At 44.3% G+C, this 16958-nt stretch overlaps 1 protein-coding gene across 5 annotated transcripts in view; it reads right to left on the bottom strand.

The window, feature by feature from the left end:
- ARHGAP21 (Rho GTPase activating protein 21) overlaps nt 1-9337 on the bottom strand; it is a 120971-nt gene extending 111634 nt beyond the window's left edge. For 2 of the 5 annotated variants that reach the window (XM_039548496.1, XM_039548499.1), the window contains exon 1: nt 7767-8173. In XM_039548496.1, coding sequence (XP_039404430.1) covers nt 7767-7853 — 87 coding nt within the window. In that variant the 5' untranslated portion in view covers nt 7854-8173. The other 3 variants (XM_039548498.1, XM_039548497.1, XM_039548500.1) reach the window with 3 other exon arrangements.
- Between the last annotated feature and the right edge of the window lie 7621 nt (nt 9338-16958).

Genomic DNA, 16958 nt, shown 5'->3' with positions numbered 1-16958 from the left:
ATACTCCTGCAAGCACTGACTGACCTCTAGCTCTCTTAAACATTATGGAACTCAGGACATGTACATTTAAATATGTGTAAACTACAACAGACTTTAATTAAAGAATTGTATTTAAGTATCTGTCAAGTTTCCTAGGAAATTAACCACTTCCACATTCTCTTACATCAGGACAGACCTTGAACAAGTTATAATGTCGTGTTTTCCTCAAAAATAACTGGAATTGTATTATGGTTTTGAAGTCCACATGACTTTAGCACCATAAACCAGTTTTTGAACATCTCCACATATGCAGTTTTCCAATATAAAACCACAACTTAAGTTGTGGATTGAACTCAGTTTTAGTTTTCAAAATTGAGAAGTTCACCTCAATGCTGTGAAGGTATCACTGGACACATTGTATCTATCTGCCACAAGCCAAGTGATCTGTAAGGGATTCTTGAGAATTTAAAAGACTCTCTTTTTGCTCATCCCATGGACAGAACAAGTTGTATCCAAGACACCTATTCACCTCCAAGTTTTAAATCACATCAGCATTTGAATTTTAGTCTTTTCTGCCCTCGCGCTTAGACTAAGAGAAGTACACAGATATATTCAACACTAATATTTAAGAAGCCTTGATTTTTTTAAAACTTTTTTTTATTACAGGATTGTTCACTCTCTTATGTCACAAACTTTAATACAAAAAGACCCAAGTATTTAGATGAAAAACTAAACTAGGAGAGAACAAAATACAGTCTTTCAAAGGGTGAGTGGTTTGCAATAAAGTTTCAATAAGAAATAGTACTCCGTCAAGTGTACAAAGAGATCTGCATACATATACCAATAGGAGGGCACACTGCCATTTCTGTTAGGTAAAAAAAAAAAAACAACCAACCTCTCCCCCCCCCCCCCCCCCCCCCCCCAAAAAAAAGCCCTAGCAAACCAAAAACCGACAACAAACAAACACCAAAATCCCCACACAAATCCAGGTTTCTCTTTTCAACCTATTTGTACCAATTGCAACTGTGGTCTTCTTTTTAATTTCTTGTCCCCGGCCCCTCAAACAGACAAATATAAACCTCAAAATTTAAAATACGAAGATTACATTATCCAGCCAACTCAGTGATGCCAGTGCAAGATTACTCCCTACAGCATATTTGCTAGTGCTTAATGCAGTCCATACTGTGTGTCCTAACACATTATGCAAATGACACACACATAAAAGAAAATGTCTATCTCAGAGTGCCCCCCTCCACCAACAGACAATCTGTAATTAGCCATGTCCTCTAAGGAGGCACCTCATTCACTCTCACCAAAGCAGCAGCTGCTGGCAAATGGAAATAAAGAAATTTAGAACAAAAATAAGCCTACTACCTATACTCCCAAAGGTGTATACTCATGGTTGCAAGCCAGAGTCAAAATCTAAACAGCTGTTTGTATTTTTGCAGAATGCCCACACAGAACCTCTCATGCCCAGTGCCAAATATTTATTAACATGATTTGTATCAGGCTCTCTCAAGCACACTGTACAGAGAGCTGCAGCAACAGATCCCAAGGCTTCACTGAAACACTTCTGATCTACAAGCTCCCAAGGCAAAAATCTAGAACAGAAAATATAAAGTGGCAATGCTTTCTGCTGAACACAATTCAGAAAAATGCAGTAGTTCTAGTCCCCCAGCACAGAGGTGCAGAGAACAAAGCATACAGTTGTGCCTAATCTTTACTATCCTACTACAAAGTGATCCAATTGCTAAACTCTAATATCACCTCCCCAGAAGAGTTCTCTTCAAATCCAACAGCAGTCACCAAACAGTAAATTCTGAAAATTGTTCCCTGTAAACAACAATTCAAGGAGTAGCCAGAATTCCCATCTATCTAGAGTAAATGAAAAATGCATTTCACCATGGTTAAATAAATAAATAAATAAATAAAAAGGAAAAACACACCACAGAAGAAGCCTTCCCATTAAATAACCTTTATGTACTCAAGAACTGTATACATAAAACAATCCCACCTTCCAACTCTAAAATTATGCACTTTCAGGTTTACAAGATGTGTCAGGCCTCTGATCTGAACAAAATCAAAGCCTGTTTGATGTCACTGCTCCCACCCATTATACTTCTACTGCGTGTGCCTACTACTGGATGATGGGCAAAAAATACCATGGAAGTGTCTTTGCAAAAACAATAAAAATTACAAGACATAAGAAGAATTTGGACAGCAGAAATGCACAGCATTTATAATAATCTGCATTTCGTATTATAAATGGGCAAAGTGTTACAAGATTCCTGTAAAAATAAATCAATCTGATCAGACAACATAACTCACATCCACTGTCTGTGTGCTATGCTTAGCGTAACATATTTTTAGTACATTTCCACTACCTTTTGATAAGGCAGACAAACACCTCCTCTGTAGCAAGGCCCTAAATTCAAGGTTTTGACGAGATCGTAGGCTCTGACAGCTTCCACAATCATGAAATCTAACAGCCCACCAAACTGACTTCTGGAGCACTGTCAATTCAGACTGTTTCAATGCATTTTAGAAGCCTCAACATTTATACCAGGGCTAACCCATGTTGTTTTTTTTTTTCCAACAGTGACTCTTGTTAACCACAAGAAATCAATCTTGTTTTCATTTAACATCATTTCGTAATTTTTTCCTATTCTACGCAATTTAACACACAAACAACTGCCAGGAAGAATAGCACACAACCTCTGAATGCTAGAAAATCTCAATTTTTTCTTCCAGTTGTTATCAGAGAAAAAAACCAAAACATCAGCTTCAGAGGACCAGTATATACTCCTAACAGCTTAACCTAACAGTGCCACTTAGACTTCCTTAGAAAAGTAGTATTTTTTTTAGTAAGGCTCACAGGTTACACATGTTTATATTACAGTCATCATCTACACAGCCACATATGTACGTAGTCAGGGAATTAAAGAAAAAAAATACCATCTTTTACTCTTTTCAGAGCCCATACTGTTCAGCTATGATTTCATTTTCCACCTACAGTAAGATGTTTTCAAAGGTACAAGAGGGACAAGATCACAAATGCATACAGCAAGATAAAAAAACCTCCTCTTCCCTAACTCCATTGTTCTCTCAATTGTTTTTGCGTGTTAAGTAAACACAAATGACATGAAATAATGTCTGAAGTAGCGGACGTTATTTTTGCATCTTAATGATAAAAATTATTAAAAATAGCCTATAGAGAGAAGAAACTCAACTTAGTGCTTTGATGTTTGTCAAACCTGCTAAAGAAAAAGGTTTAGCTGTATAATGCATATACAGCATGCAATAAATGCAATTATTTCATACACAGTTCAAGATACTCTGAGTCCACTGCATTTCTCTTGCAAAAGGTTTTTTTTTCCAGACAATTATACCAAAGTGGTACAATCAACAAACTCGTACCACTGGGAAGCAAGAAGTTACTTTAGAAAACCACATCAAATGCAGTTACACTGGAATGCAAAGAAGATGTTTTCCTTTCCTTGAAGGAACGACTTCCTGCTTCATATTGTCACTTATCAAATACGTAACATTTCCTCATGGAAGAGGTCCATGTTTTGTCAAATTACCCTAGGCTTATGCTGACATAAATCAGACCAGAAGTCAGCGTTATGCTTGCATGATTAAACAGGATTTGACTCAAGCTTTTTAAACAGCTTCAACCAAAACTCCTGGTAAGGCTGGTATTTATACTGAATTTATTTAACAGAAGCTTTGGGCAGAATTCTCTATCATCTAAGTAATGTACACTTCTAACAACCAGTATTGTGTACTATTTGACATATAAAATCTTACAAATGGATTTCTCTAATTCTGATCTTTAACATTACGATTAAACCTTCCAGTGTCTGAGTATCAGGCATAGAAAAAGCACCAGTACCCAACAGCAGAGAGTTCCAGAACAGTTCACATGTTTACAGGCATAACTACAGAAAGACTGACATTCTGCTCGGATAGTAGAGAGATGTAACACCTGGGAGTCACCACTTGAAGTTTACCAATGTTATCCCAACCGGGCTGTTAAAATAGTAAACAATCTATTCATTATTGTTAGCAAGAAGGCAAATGATTTTCTATTTTTAGTGCCACCATTGCCCTTCCCTGGTTCCTGACCCAGCACATGCTTCTCCTCAGTTTACGCAGTTGTGCTCTCTCTGATAAGGTGTAGGAGTGAGAATATTGCGGGGTTTTCTTCTTCTCTGAAATTGAACAGTTGTGATTACAAAGCAAGTACTGATAAACCTCTTTTAATTTTACAGAAGTCTTTGGAAAGGTATTCCTAACTTTTGACAAACACAGAAGCTCTGGGGAATCACTAAAGACTGTTCACTATTCCTAACAACTCACCTGATAAGCAAAACAAAAACATGTCACAAAACCAAAAGAAAAATACCAGTCTTAATAAAATTATTTGATAAAGTATTTTTAGTATTCATAAACCGAGGAAATAGCATTGTTAAGAATAAAACTTGGCTTTTAAGGCCACAAACACTGTTGCTTATATTTTCTTCAACCTGCATTTAATGTTCTGAATGTAATTTTAATACAGATTAACAGTAAACTATACCACAAAGAGACACAGCAATTCTTTAAATGCAAAACAGTAGGAATAGAAAAGCAAAAAAACCCCCAAAAAATAAAAGCACTTTTTGTTGTGCTTTTACAGGCAAAAGGACGGAAAATTAAATTTACACTAATGAAGACACCAGTTCCAGCCTCAAACCTGGACAGGCCTGTGGGATGTTGTGACTGAAGCAGTACTGGCTGTATCTCAGCAGGGCTTAAACTCTCCAGCAAAACACCACTACAACCTGACAGAACAGAGATAGCCAACGCTTATTAATCTAAAAGCCAGAAAGAACACGCTCTCACTTATCTGTCCTTATGAACATAAGCCCAGCAGTTCTTCCATTTGTAAACGTGTGTCAGATTTCAAACAGAATGGCAAACAGCCCTGAGAGTCCCTGGCCCTCTCTGCCAGCTCCCCCAGGAGCGCAGAATACGTGACCTGTCCCTTTGAGCAGGCGCTCCATGCTCAGACGGAGCCTGCAAGCCTGAACGTGCAATCTTTGTTCGCAACAATCGTTTCAGTGAAGGGGCTCTGAAGGGAGAAAGACCACTAGGTATGGTGTCAAAGGGAAAACCAAAAAAAAAGGAAGTAAAAATAAAAACAGAAAACGTGGCAAGGCATGACCAAACGGAACTTAATATCAGAGTAGGCAGGCGTCCAAAACAAAACACAATTATTGACCAACATACGCAGTATCCCCAGACGACTCAAATCGCATGTCCTCTATTCTCCTACCTGTGTACACAAAGATTCACAGAAGCACCACTTCTCAGTCAGACATTCCCTTTCTTAGTCTGACCACTGATCTTGAAGCTAGAGGACAAGTTTTTCAGTTCTTGCTCAAACCTTGATGATTACAGTTGTGCATTTCCAAAACCTTAAACTGATCGAAAAGCCTAATTTCTGTTGCAACTCCCTTGACTGTAGTGAACAACAGCTATGCTTGGAGTCTTCCTCATGACAACCTGCTGTCTGTACAGGTCTACACCTAAACATTCAATGTGGATCACCTAATTACTGCATTATAATGCAAACACCATATGGGATCCAGTATCCCAAAACCATTAATCATTTCCCAAAATTGCTAATACCTTGCAGATCAGTGCTAGAACACTACAAACCCCTGCAGCAACTGCAGCAATTTTTTTGAAAACTAGAAGTCCCTTTTTAATAGTAATTGTCTTTCCTTAAAGGTGTTTTCTCATTTTTTAAACAGAAAAGCCATTCTTACTGTTCAATACCAGCAAGAGAGACTTCAATTAGAAGGATTTGTTCACATATAGCACAAGAAGCACTGTACACAGGAACTACTCCATCAACTGAACTGAGAGAGCAGATGCCAAGCCACAAATCCTCACTCTCTTGGCATTTTACACAAATCTAGGAAAATAAAGTTGTAAGAAAATAAACTGAACTTTAAGACATGCAGCAATATTACCGAAGGCAACGGAGAACGCACGGCAACCTTGATCATACATTCACTAGGGCCGTCTAAGTTCAAGCAAAGATTACATCAGGCCTGCTCTGATCAAGGCAATCACCCGTCTGAGCGCATTTTCTACCAGTTACATTTTAACTCTAACATGTAAGTGCCTGGCAAAAGAACAGGCAGAGCAGTCCATTTTGCAATTCCACACCTATTAGTAGTCCCCAATTAGACAGCTTTAACATGATGAGCTCCGAAACGAAAGCGCCACAGACCTTGTTAGGGCTTACCACCGTAGGGAGAGGTAGATTATGACAAGAGCCAGTGCCAAAGCCCAGAAGTTTCAATATGACAGAATTAAAAAGCAGATACTCATTTTTACCCCTAGACATGTGGTCTTCTCCTTCTTCCCACACTATCTGAACTATTGAAGAACAGGTTCTCCAAACATGCAACTGTTTTTCAGCTGTATTTTATCACAGAGCCTTTACATCTTCTCTGCTCTTACTTAAGACTCCAGTTTCATCCTCACCCAACCCACCTGACTTTAAGAGACTGTGTGAATCTCTTAATTGAGGTGATAGCAGAAAAGAAAACCCTACAATACCATATGTAACACTTTCAGACGAAGGCAAAAGGGTGAATTCAAGATAGCAGTAAACCAAAACCCAGTGTCCTAAGGAAAAAAAAAAAACCAACAACACAAAAACACAAAAACCACACAACAAAAAACCACAACCAATCCAAAAATTACCCGGACTTTTAAATTAAAGTTCTGTATGTTTAAAAATCACTCAATTGTATTTCAACTTCAGGAAACAAAAGGGGGAATACCTACATAAAGGGCATATATCTCATAGCCCTACACAGATTTAAATCAGCTTTTTCTTCAGCACAACTTACATACTCTAACTTTGAGAAATACAGAATCAAGTTTGTCTTTGTAAATAAAGTTTAAGAGAAATCTTAAAACTAGTCTACTGAAACTGTTATATGTATTTTGTTGAATCTGAAGTTCATGGTTTTTTCAGAGACATTTATTACTGCTAATAGGGAGCACAGAAGGATCAGACACGGTTCTGTGTTAAAAACTTTGTCTTACAAGTCAAAACATGCAATGGTGCCACCATAGGGCATGCTATTAAGTTTCTGAACTAAACACACAGAGGATCGTTCCAGCAACAACTGCTATGGACAGAAATATCCTTAATATAAGCTGCTGCGGATAGACAGGAGAATGGCAAGCACAGGGTACAAGCAGACAGAGGCCAGACCCTGATTTCTACTAAAAATCATCACGGCAGTAATGTGACAGGAACGCAGCCGTACCCCTGAGCGCCCAGCGAAGCGCTCCTCCAGGACGGGCAGGTTGGGCGTGGGAGCGACACGCCAGGCTCTGCCCGCGGGGCCGGAAGGGGGGCGAGGGGCCCAGGGGGCGGCCCCGGGGAAACCTCCGTCCCGAGGGCCAGGGCGGCGGCGGCTCCGCAGGGCGGGAAGCGGAGCCGCCGCCCGGCCCGGGAGCGGTGCCCCGAGTGCGCGGCGAGCGCTCGGCCGGGCGGCTGCCTCCCCTCCGCTGCTGGGGAGCCGCACCACTCCCAGCGTCCAACTCCCAGCAACTCCGGGGCGGGCGGGCAGGAAGAGTGGGAGGGAGGGAGAGCTGGAGGGAGGGAGAGCGGGAGGGAGCGGCCATTAAGCCCGCTCCAGCCAAGCCGTTCCCCGCGGCGGGAGGCGGCCGCCCGGCACGGCCCGCGCCCCGCCCGCCTCCGCCGCTCCTACCTGGCCGCCGGCGCCGCTGCCGCCGCCCGGAGGGGGCTCGTTGTCTCCATCTCCGCCGGGTAGCCCCGCTGCCCACCGGGTCGCCATTATTTCATTCCCGGTTACAAAGGAGGCACAAATCCTCTGGAGCCCACATCGGGGAAGGGAAGGGACGAGAGGCGGGAGCCAACGCCAGAGCCACTCGCGCACACCAGGCGAGGCTCGGCCAGCCCAGCCCCGCCGCCGGGGGACGGGGGTCGGCCCCTTCACGCGGTTGCCATAGGGAAGAGTACCCGAACGACCCTGGGCTTCAGCTACGCTCCCCGGCTTCTGCCTTCATGGCTGGAGGAGAAGAGAGAGCAGATGTGTCAGTCCTCGGCGCGGGGGCCGCCACCGCCTCCGCCGCCCGTCCCTTGTTAGGCTAATTGCACCCACTCGTCATCTTCCTCTTCCTCCGGCTCCTCCTATCCAGAGCTCCAGCCGCGGGGAGGAGAGGGCAAGCGGGGAGAGGCGGGAGGCGTCCCCTCCCTCCTACTTCGCTACACGCCGCCGGAGGGAGCGAGGACGGAGGGAGCAGCGCTGTTTAGGCAGCCCCGGCCGGCGGGGCGGTAGGGCCGCTCCCGGCCCAGCTGAACTTTGATCAACTGGTAGAGGAGGAGGACGGGACCGGGGGCCGAGGGGCCGCTCGCTCTGCAGGCCGGGCGGAAGCCGCCGCCTGCTCACGATTCCCGCCCCGACTGCATCCAGCGGCGTGCCGGGGCGGACGGCGGCAGCAGAAAGCGCACAAGCCCTGATGAAGAAGTGGCAACAAAAGACCTCTCCGGCAGCACCGAGGCCGTGCCGAGCTTTTGTCTCCTACGCGGGTCTGCCCCGCTCGCAGGCGGCTCCCTCCCCCCGACTACGTAGCCGGAGCCGTTCGCGATCAGACCACCGCGCCCCACGCCCCGCCCGCGCCCCTCCCTTGGGCCTCCCCCCGCACAGACGTTGCTTCGCTTCGACAGCGGCAGCCGGCGGCCGCTGCGGCCCCGCCGGCGGCAATTAGGGCGTCTCGGCGCTGGGGCCATCGCGCCGCGCCGGTTACGCCCCCCTGGGCTCCTCCCAGGGCTCCCCCGGCTACCTGGGCACCGGCCCGGGCTCGGCGGGGCACTCCAGCCAGCGCCTGCCCGAACGCGGAGGGCTGTGCGCGGCTCTGCCGCCTCCCCCGTGCCGCTCACCGCGATCGCTTCCCCGGGCCCTAGCACGGCGCCCCTTCTGCCCCGTCCCGTTACAACCCATCCCCGGGCAGGCCCCGGGTCCGTCCCAGCGCCGCAGGCCGCCCCCGCCCTGACAAGAACAGGGGTGACCACCGCCCCAGCCCACCGGGCCGGCAACGCGACTCCACGAAGGGCGGCTGCGCCGCCCCACGGCCCCTCCAGCCGGCCCCTCTTACTCGGCGGCCCGCGGGGCTCCTGCCCCTTCCCCCGCCGCGGCGTTCCCGGCGCTGGCGGCTCCCGCTGCCTCTGCCGGTGGGGAGCATGTCCCCTTCCCCTGCCTCCCGGCTGGCGCTTTCTCTTCCCTCCAAAAATCCACCCACCTTCTCAGACGACACCGCGAGGGCAGGAACTGGCTCCCGGCTGCCGTCCAGGGCACCCGCCCTGCGGCCGGGGAGCGCACAGCCCCGCCGGCCCCCGCCCGCCAGCACGGCCTGGGGCGGCGGCGTTTGCTGCCGCTACCCTGGGCGTTTTCGGGGGTGTTCACACAGCACCGATCTCAGACTTTCCGCCCTAATGCAGGATTTGGTGCTTCTGCCGCCAGCTCCACCTGCACCTGGCTTCGGGAGGACCGGGACCGCGACCGCCTCTCGGCTGGCTTTGGACGGTCCCGGCCGAAGTCTTGGGCCGCCCCTGGGCGAGTGGCGGGAGGACCTTGGTTTTGTTGTAGCCGCGAAGGCGGTAAATGTAAACATTTTCTATGCTTTATCATCATCGGAGTGTGTGATTTTGAATTTCTTTTCGGTGTTTAGAATGGTGTTTTCTAGCGTAGAGGCTGGACAAATAAGGTTTCTGTGAAAGGGAACAAAGAAAAACAGCATTTGCAAGAATTGGTAAAGAACTGAGTGACATGAAAGGTTGTGTCTAGTTTGTGTTCTGAAAACAATAGTAATGTTTTGGGTTGTGGTTTTTTTTTACTGTGCTACCCTTGACCATGAGATTGTAATCTCTGAAAAGAGGTGACTGCCCTGGTTATCCATCAGCAACTTGCATCATCAGGGATGAATACTGGTATCCAGAGAATTGGAGAACGAGCTTACTTCCAGTAGCTGGAGGAAAAGTCTCAAGGCCCATATGCTAATTATTGTCAACCAAGGTCACGTCTGGTAAGTTTAAAAGGGTGTTACAACTCACAGCCTGTCACACTGATTCAGGTGCTTGCCTACAATACTGTGTGTTGCTGTGGATTTCATTAGGCGTATAGATAGTTAAAAATGTGTGGTAGTTTCTGAATTTGAGTTCCTCATAAATTTCTGGTGTTAAAGACTACTTTGTGCCTGAACCTGATCTGGCCCAGAGATTACATACGGATGTTTTGAATAAGCATACTGCTGTCCAGCTGGCAATCTACAGGAGGGTTCTGCCCAGCTCCCTAATAATTTCACACTGTCCTACAACATTGAAAGATTTGTTTGCTATCCAGACCTAGAAAAAAAACTGTTATAATATAGTTTGCACAATGGTTGTGAAGAAGTTGAAAAGACCAGAATTAAAATCACTTGACATTTTTGAAGGGTGGAGAAGGGGAACAGTTGAGGCACTTCTGTTGAGATTCTGTTATCAAACAGAACCAAGAAGTGTAGCTGTGTGCTCAGCTGCCTACTGTTCTTTGCATAGGAGTCATCATGCCAATCTGCAGAACACCATCAAGAATCCATGATGTATACAAAATCAGTTCCTGTATTCATAATAGTATTTTTTTTCTATGGTAGCCACAGTACTTACTCCAAATCTAAATTAGCATCATAACTAATACCCATATAGAATGTTGTCAGATTTACAAAATGCCTTGGAGAGATTGAACTACAAGTGGACTCTGACTATAGTATCTAACAAGTCTCTATATCAACATAGCTACATCAATACAGAGGCAAATCTTCCAGTTTCACTTTTTTTACATTGCCAATCAATTTCTCTAGCTTTAATTTTCAAACTTTAACGGGGAGATGAAAATATCCCAGAAGAAAATTTGATCCTAGAATCACATATTACTTCATTGCTGGGTTGAGGGATTAGATCTCATTATTGACTCTGAGACATTTATATTCGTGTAATTATCAAAAGAAAATTCAGGCTACTCAAACCTTTGTTAAACTGTGTACTTAATTTTCTTCCTCATATTACAGTGTTCTGTTTTTTCAGTCTGAGAAGTTTTTGTTCAAGACACTGGGGTGTTTTTAGGGCTTTCCTGTATAAGACTATCTTGCTGTAATTTTTCATTGTAAATATGGTGTCATAGTTACAATAAAAGCTTAAGGACACAAACTTTCAGAAATGTGCTCCGTATCTTGGGTTCATAACACATAAGCAAAACCTTTGAGTTCCTTAATCATCCTTGAAGGTAATTTAATGAAAGAGGTTGCAAAATCAGAAAGGGTAACTGAAAGCTATAATTTCACTTTCTCACCTTCCAGTCTGAAGGTGTTGACACATACTCGCTTAGCAGGCAGCTGCAGCAGCTTAAAGTGTTAACACCATCCTACTGTTTATTATCACTCCTTGCTAAAGAGCATCATCCCCACAGGAGAGCTGCTGCAGACATCTTTGAGTGCATCTCAGCCACTTCAGTGCAAAGTCTAGCAGCTAATTTAAATTGCCAAGGTAGGCAGACGTCAGCCTGTCCTGCAGTCTGGGGGCTAAGGTGTGCTCAGTCTTTCTGTTCTGCCCATTCTGCTGGGTCAGTGGTGGCACAATTATTGGGCTCTATCTTCTTAAACTATCACCTGCTGAATGAATGTGTTGATGTGTTGAGAATATAGATATTCTAGAGGCTAATTTGTGGACATCAAAATTCACTGGGCCAGGTAGACTGGAGGACTGAATTTCATTATACTAAATATGTTTTAGGTACCTGCCTCCTTTCCAGATGGTGCATAGCACCTGCCTCTGGCAGGGCACAGGGGCATGCTTTTCTCTCACATGCACAAGTGTATAGACTTGTAACCTGCACCTAGGTGAAGCAATTCATTTGCCAAGCAGTTCTGTTGTCCTTGCCATCTTGAGGGCTCTCTCATTTTTCACCACCTGCAGCACACCATGATATGTCAGACCTGAGGTGCCAGAGGCACTGAGGAGGCTCAGCCATAGCCAGTCCCAAATGCCCAACCTTTGGGTTAGACAACAACAGGAGTAGAGAGAAAAGGAACTTAAAGTGAGAACAGGTTTTTTACAGGACTCTTTAGATTAGATTAGATTAGATTAGATTAGAGTGGAATACCTGAGTAAAATAGATTAGATAGGCAGCAGTGAGAGACAGCAGTAAATCTTGAGTATTTTGTGCTGGAATAAGGACTTCTCTCCTAAGGAGAAGTCTGAAAAGTTAAGTAGGAAAAGGTCCAAGTTTAACAGGGCCTGAGTTTAGGGATGAAAGGAAGAGTGAGTGGGTGGAGATGCGCCTCAGGCAAGTAGATGTTTGTACTGAATTTTGCCCTCAGAAACTGTCACTTGTAGGAGCTGCTGAGGTAATGATCGTTCTGATAAGCATTTCTGTTATAGTCACTAGTGGCTTTAATCTCACAATCAAGGCCTGCTTTGAGATGTTCAGGCTAAACCTAGACATCTCTGCTATGTTCTTTGTTTTGAACATAAGAAATATTACTGCTTCCCAGGAAGTGTTTGCAAGCACGTGTAGTGTGCCTGACTACAGACTTTTCACCACTAACAACATCCCCACTCCCCGAGGATGCTGACAGGTGGCCGAGAATGATTCAACAGATTCTCCCCAGCATGAGAGTTTGAGGAGTGGATTACACATATATTTTTCATTCATTGGTATTTCCAAGATACTGCAGATAGTAGTCAGACCCTCCTAGACGTGTAAAAGCCATTAAATCATTACTATAGCTCCACAGTAACATGACCATTGTCTGCAACTGCATTAGCTTTACAGATTCCTGCATTGAAATTCCTATGATTCAGACATGATACAGGCATCTGTTTCTTGTCCAGCACTAGTACAGTATTCATCCTAGACATCAGTAGTGATGGCTGTTTTCTTGGTAACCATACCACAATATTCCCCTTTCACTTCATGGATGTACCTATCAACCAACACTCAGGAAACAGAAATAAATGTCATTGCTGCCATGCCTACATCTTGCCTCCCCTTTTACACCAAACCCTTACAAATGTGTCTCCTTTCTTTTATTTAAATCTTCACAGGAGATCACACCTATCTCACTTGGCCCCAGACACTGATGCTTTTAAAGTGCTCCAGAACACCGCCAAAGAGAACTGCAGCGAGGCCTATCACTGGGTCTATAGTAAAGAGAGGATTTTGACATCCTGAAGCTTCAGTCAGCCGTCTCAATCAGTCACAGGGTGTTAGGCAATACCTCCTAGAAGTGACACCATTTTAAGCACATACAGTATTCTGCAAGAGTATTCTCAGGGAAAATCACTGCCTGGGAGTGCCAACAGAGAGTAACATTGCAGCTTGGGTGGAAGTCTGGGCATCTAGTTCTTATCCTGCTGCACTGTAGGGAGAAAGAAGCCATTTGGCTTCTGGCAGTGGGAACCAGCTACCTATGTTGTGAAAACCTATGTTGTGTCTCAGATGATGTGTCTTACACTCCTCAGTGTAGTCTTCTCAGATAACAAAGCTGAGGTGTTAAGGGAGATCTGTGTCTGTCAGGATGCTGCTCCTGATGTGGACAGGATAGCAATGTCCGAAGCACAAAGAGAAGCCAGAATTGGACAGCAAGATGATTGTTTCTCCTGGCCAGCATCCCTGATCCATCGCCAGTCTTCCTGAGCTGGACCCAGAAGTGTTTGTGTGAGGCTACCAATGTGCACCAAGGCAGGCTGGCACAGCTTTTACAGCAGTAAGCCTCAGCTGTTCAACACTAATCATCCCTGCTGTTCTGACTGGAGTTGGATACATTTTGGTGGGTTTGCAGCATTAGTATTTCAGCTCAGACCACAAATTTGGTACTCTGTAAAGAAATACAAAGTTGTTCAAGCCTGCAAGTATTTACTAGCATCCAGCCAGGGACAAAAGTCATTTCAAGTATAATTCAGTGAGCCCAGGAGAATGGGTTGCAGTATAAAATTTGAGCAAGCAAGGTTATGGTTAGGAGGAGCCCAGCAGAAGTCACTTAATACTTTTAACTTGGGTTCCTAGCAATGAAAATCTACTGACACACTCTGAAACCATGAGCAAAGCAAAACTTGTTTTTCATGCTTTGCTGTTGGAAACTGTCACTGTGGAATAACAACAGTGACAATGTTTCTGAAGATGCTGTGGCTGTTTACAGAGGATTTCCTAATTTTTTAAAGGTCGAGGGAAATAAAATCACTGCACTATTTTCTGCATTCACTTAAACTATCTACATCCTTTCATTTGAGGAGCCAGAGTCTAACAGATAAAGTCATCGGTCTCAGTTCTGCTGAGGGTTTATTCACTTTAGGTCAAACAATGTTAACTTGTTTTGGAAAGCCATCAGGGACTATTACATGTGCAGCATTTTCCCTCAGAAACCCTCCCCTCCCACACATGCAGTTTAAAAGAGTTCAACACAATAAATATCCAACCTATTTAAAACTGGCCATAACAGGAAAGGTTTAAGTGCTCGAATGGCAGAGAAAAGTGGAATGACAATTTGAGTTACCTTAGCTCCTTTACTGAAGTAACACCTCTGTGTTTGGTTCTGTGCTTCTGACTGGAAGGTGATAAATCAGCCCTATTTTGTAAAATGTTTAGTTTAACTACTGAACTGACAATTTAGATGGAAGTAGCTGGTGATGAATTGACAACAGTGTTATCACTCTCTCCTTGCTTGATCACATAATCAGCAGCTTGATCCGCTGATTAGCGAAGCCTTGTTTTAGTAGCACAGAGGTGCTAACAGCCATCTCCAAAATTCAGGCTACCCATCTTGTATTTTTTCTGACTATCCACAGCTTCCCTCTAGATGGACAAAGTGTGGCAGCTTTCTTCTGAGCTCTGCCATGTAACAGATCTTTCCCTAGAGCTGAGCTGGATCAAGGCAGCTTTCAGGCTTTGAGGAAAAGCTCAGGAGTAAAAATCAGACATATCACATGAATATGTTGATTTCATTGAAACCCTCCCTCCTTCCAAAAATGACGTGCCCCACCCAAAGGCAATGTGTCAGTTGCTGCTCCCACATTTTACCTACTCTGTCCAAAGAGCTCTTACTTCACTTTGAGCTCATCAGAACCTCACCGCCAGATACCCTGTAGAAACCACGTACTTGGGTTTTACTGGCTTCTAAACCTGATTTCATGTGCTTCTACTTATGCCAACTGACCGCTGCTCAGCTCTCTTTTCACTGAAGAGACACAAGAGATGTTCTCTAGGACAGCAGGAGTCATCCAAAGGTCAGAAGGTGTCTGAACCTGTAAGCTGATTACTATTTATGGGGACTAGGCTCTGAAAGTGATATTACACTGGGGTGGGGTTTTTTTTGGTTGACTGGTTGGTTGGGGGTTTGTTGTTTGGTTTGTTTCCCCACTGCTTTCCCACCACCCATCTTTCTGCTGAAGCTTTTAAAAAGTGAGATGGAAAATAGGGAGAGCATCCAGGGAAGCATGATCCCACAAAAAAAGAAAAACGAAAAACAAACAAACCAAAACCCAAACCAAAAACCAAACATGTGAGGCAAGCTGGATTGTATTTATGTCTGTATGGTATAAATTTTCCAGAAGAGACTGGATTTGGAATATCTTTGGTATTTTAACAGAATTAAACTTTTACTATAGCTTCCTGAAAGAAGTATTATAAATTCCCCAGCAAGCTACATCCTGCTTCCAGAGAAAGGATTGTATATGAATGCTGCTTTCAAGAAGAAGAAAATACAGGATTAATTTTCTTTCAGTGTTTTACAAACCCTTTGAAGAAATGGTGCAGAAGATGCTGGCTGCTTGGAGTTAAGAGATACTATCTAATGACTGATTCTGCTCTAGCTTTGGGGACTAACACAGACAACTGTGGGAATTAGGGACACTCAGGATTGGGTTCAGGTTCCAAGTGGCTCATCTGCCTTTACAGAAAAAAACCAACATAGGAATCCAGCAATGTAAATTATTGCAACTAATGAACAGAAATGCTCATTAATTTTCTGTAAACAGGCTGTGTTGATTGCCTATGCAAACTGTAGTATGGAAAGAAGAAACATGCTTTTGAACTGACTGAAGAAAGCATTAAACATAGCATGTTTCTAGTGTGTCTAAATTAATCATCTGCACCCTCCACCAGTTTGTCCCTGTTTGGCAATGGACTTAGAGCTTCAAATCTAGTCAAAAATCAATCCAGTAATCTGATCAGCAATAACATAATGGTGGGAGAAGTCAAAATTAAAGTAATGAGCTAAGGAACAAAGCCGTGTTTACAGAATATTTTCAGCCCAGTCTTCTGCTGAGGCACCCTCAGATATTCATTTCAGAACTGCTTTCCCAGAAAAAAGCAGCAGCCAAATATTTTAACTCATTAGATATACTTGAACTTTTCGCTGCAGTATTGTGCTGTTCACATGTGCCAGACTCCAAATGGCTCCATGTGGATGCAAAGTATGTCCACACAAAGGTCATTTGCAGGATTAGACCAAAGAGTTGCATGGGAGGCAAGGGAAAGCAGTCCAAGTTAATTTAATTCTCAAGGCGGTCCTTCGGGCCTAAGCAAAATACAAAACAAACTGAGCACAGTAATGCAAAGCATTTTTCCCTGATGTCGAGGGTCAGGGATTAATATTTTTGATATATTAAGAGTGGTCTTTCCTTTTGATCAGGTAGGGATGGACTATTAGCTTTCAGGACTAAATGACTACCTGAGGTGAGGGCCACAAGTATTTTACAACTTTTATAAAGGTAATTAGCCGGAGTAACTGGATCTGATTAATATAAAAAAGACATCCAACGGGAAAACCCTCCTCCTTGATATGACATATTCCTGTTTACTCTTCTCATCCCCTGTGGGACCAGCTGCAGGAGCAACAGGTTCTATTCC

This window comes from Corvus cornix, chromosome 2 (genome assembly GCF_000738735.6).
Source record: "Corvus cornix cornix isolate S_Up_H32 chromosome 2, ASM73873v5, whole genome shotgun sequence".
NCBI lineage: Eukaryota > Metazoa > Chordata > Aves > Passeriformes > Corvidae > Corvus > Corvus cornix.
Note: the sequence above shows the minus strand (reverse complement) of the source record. Positions and strands in the feature narration are given on the sequence as shown.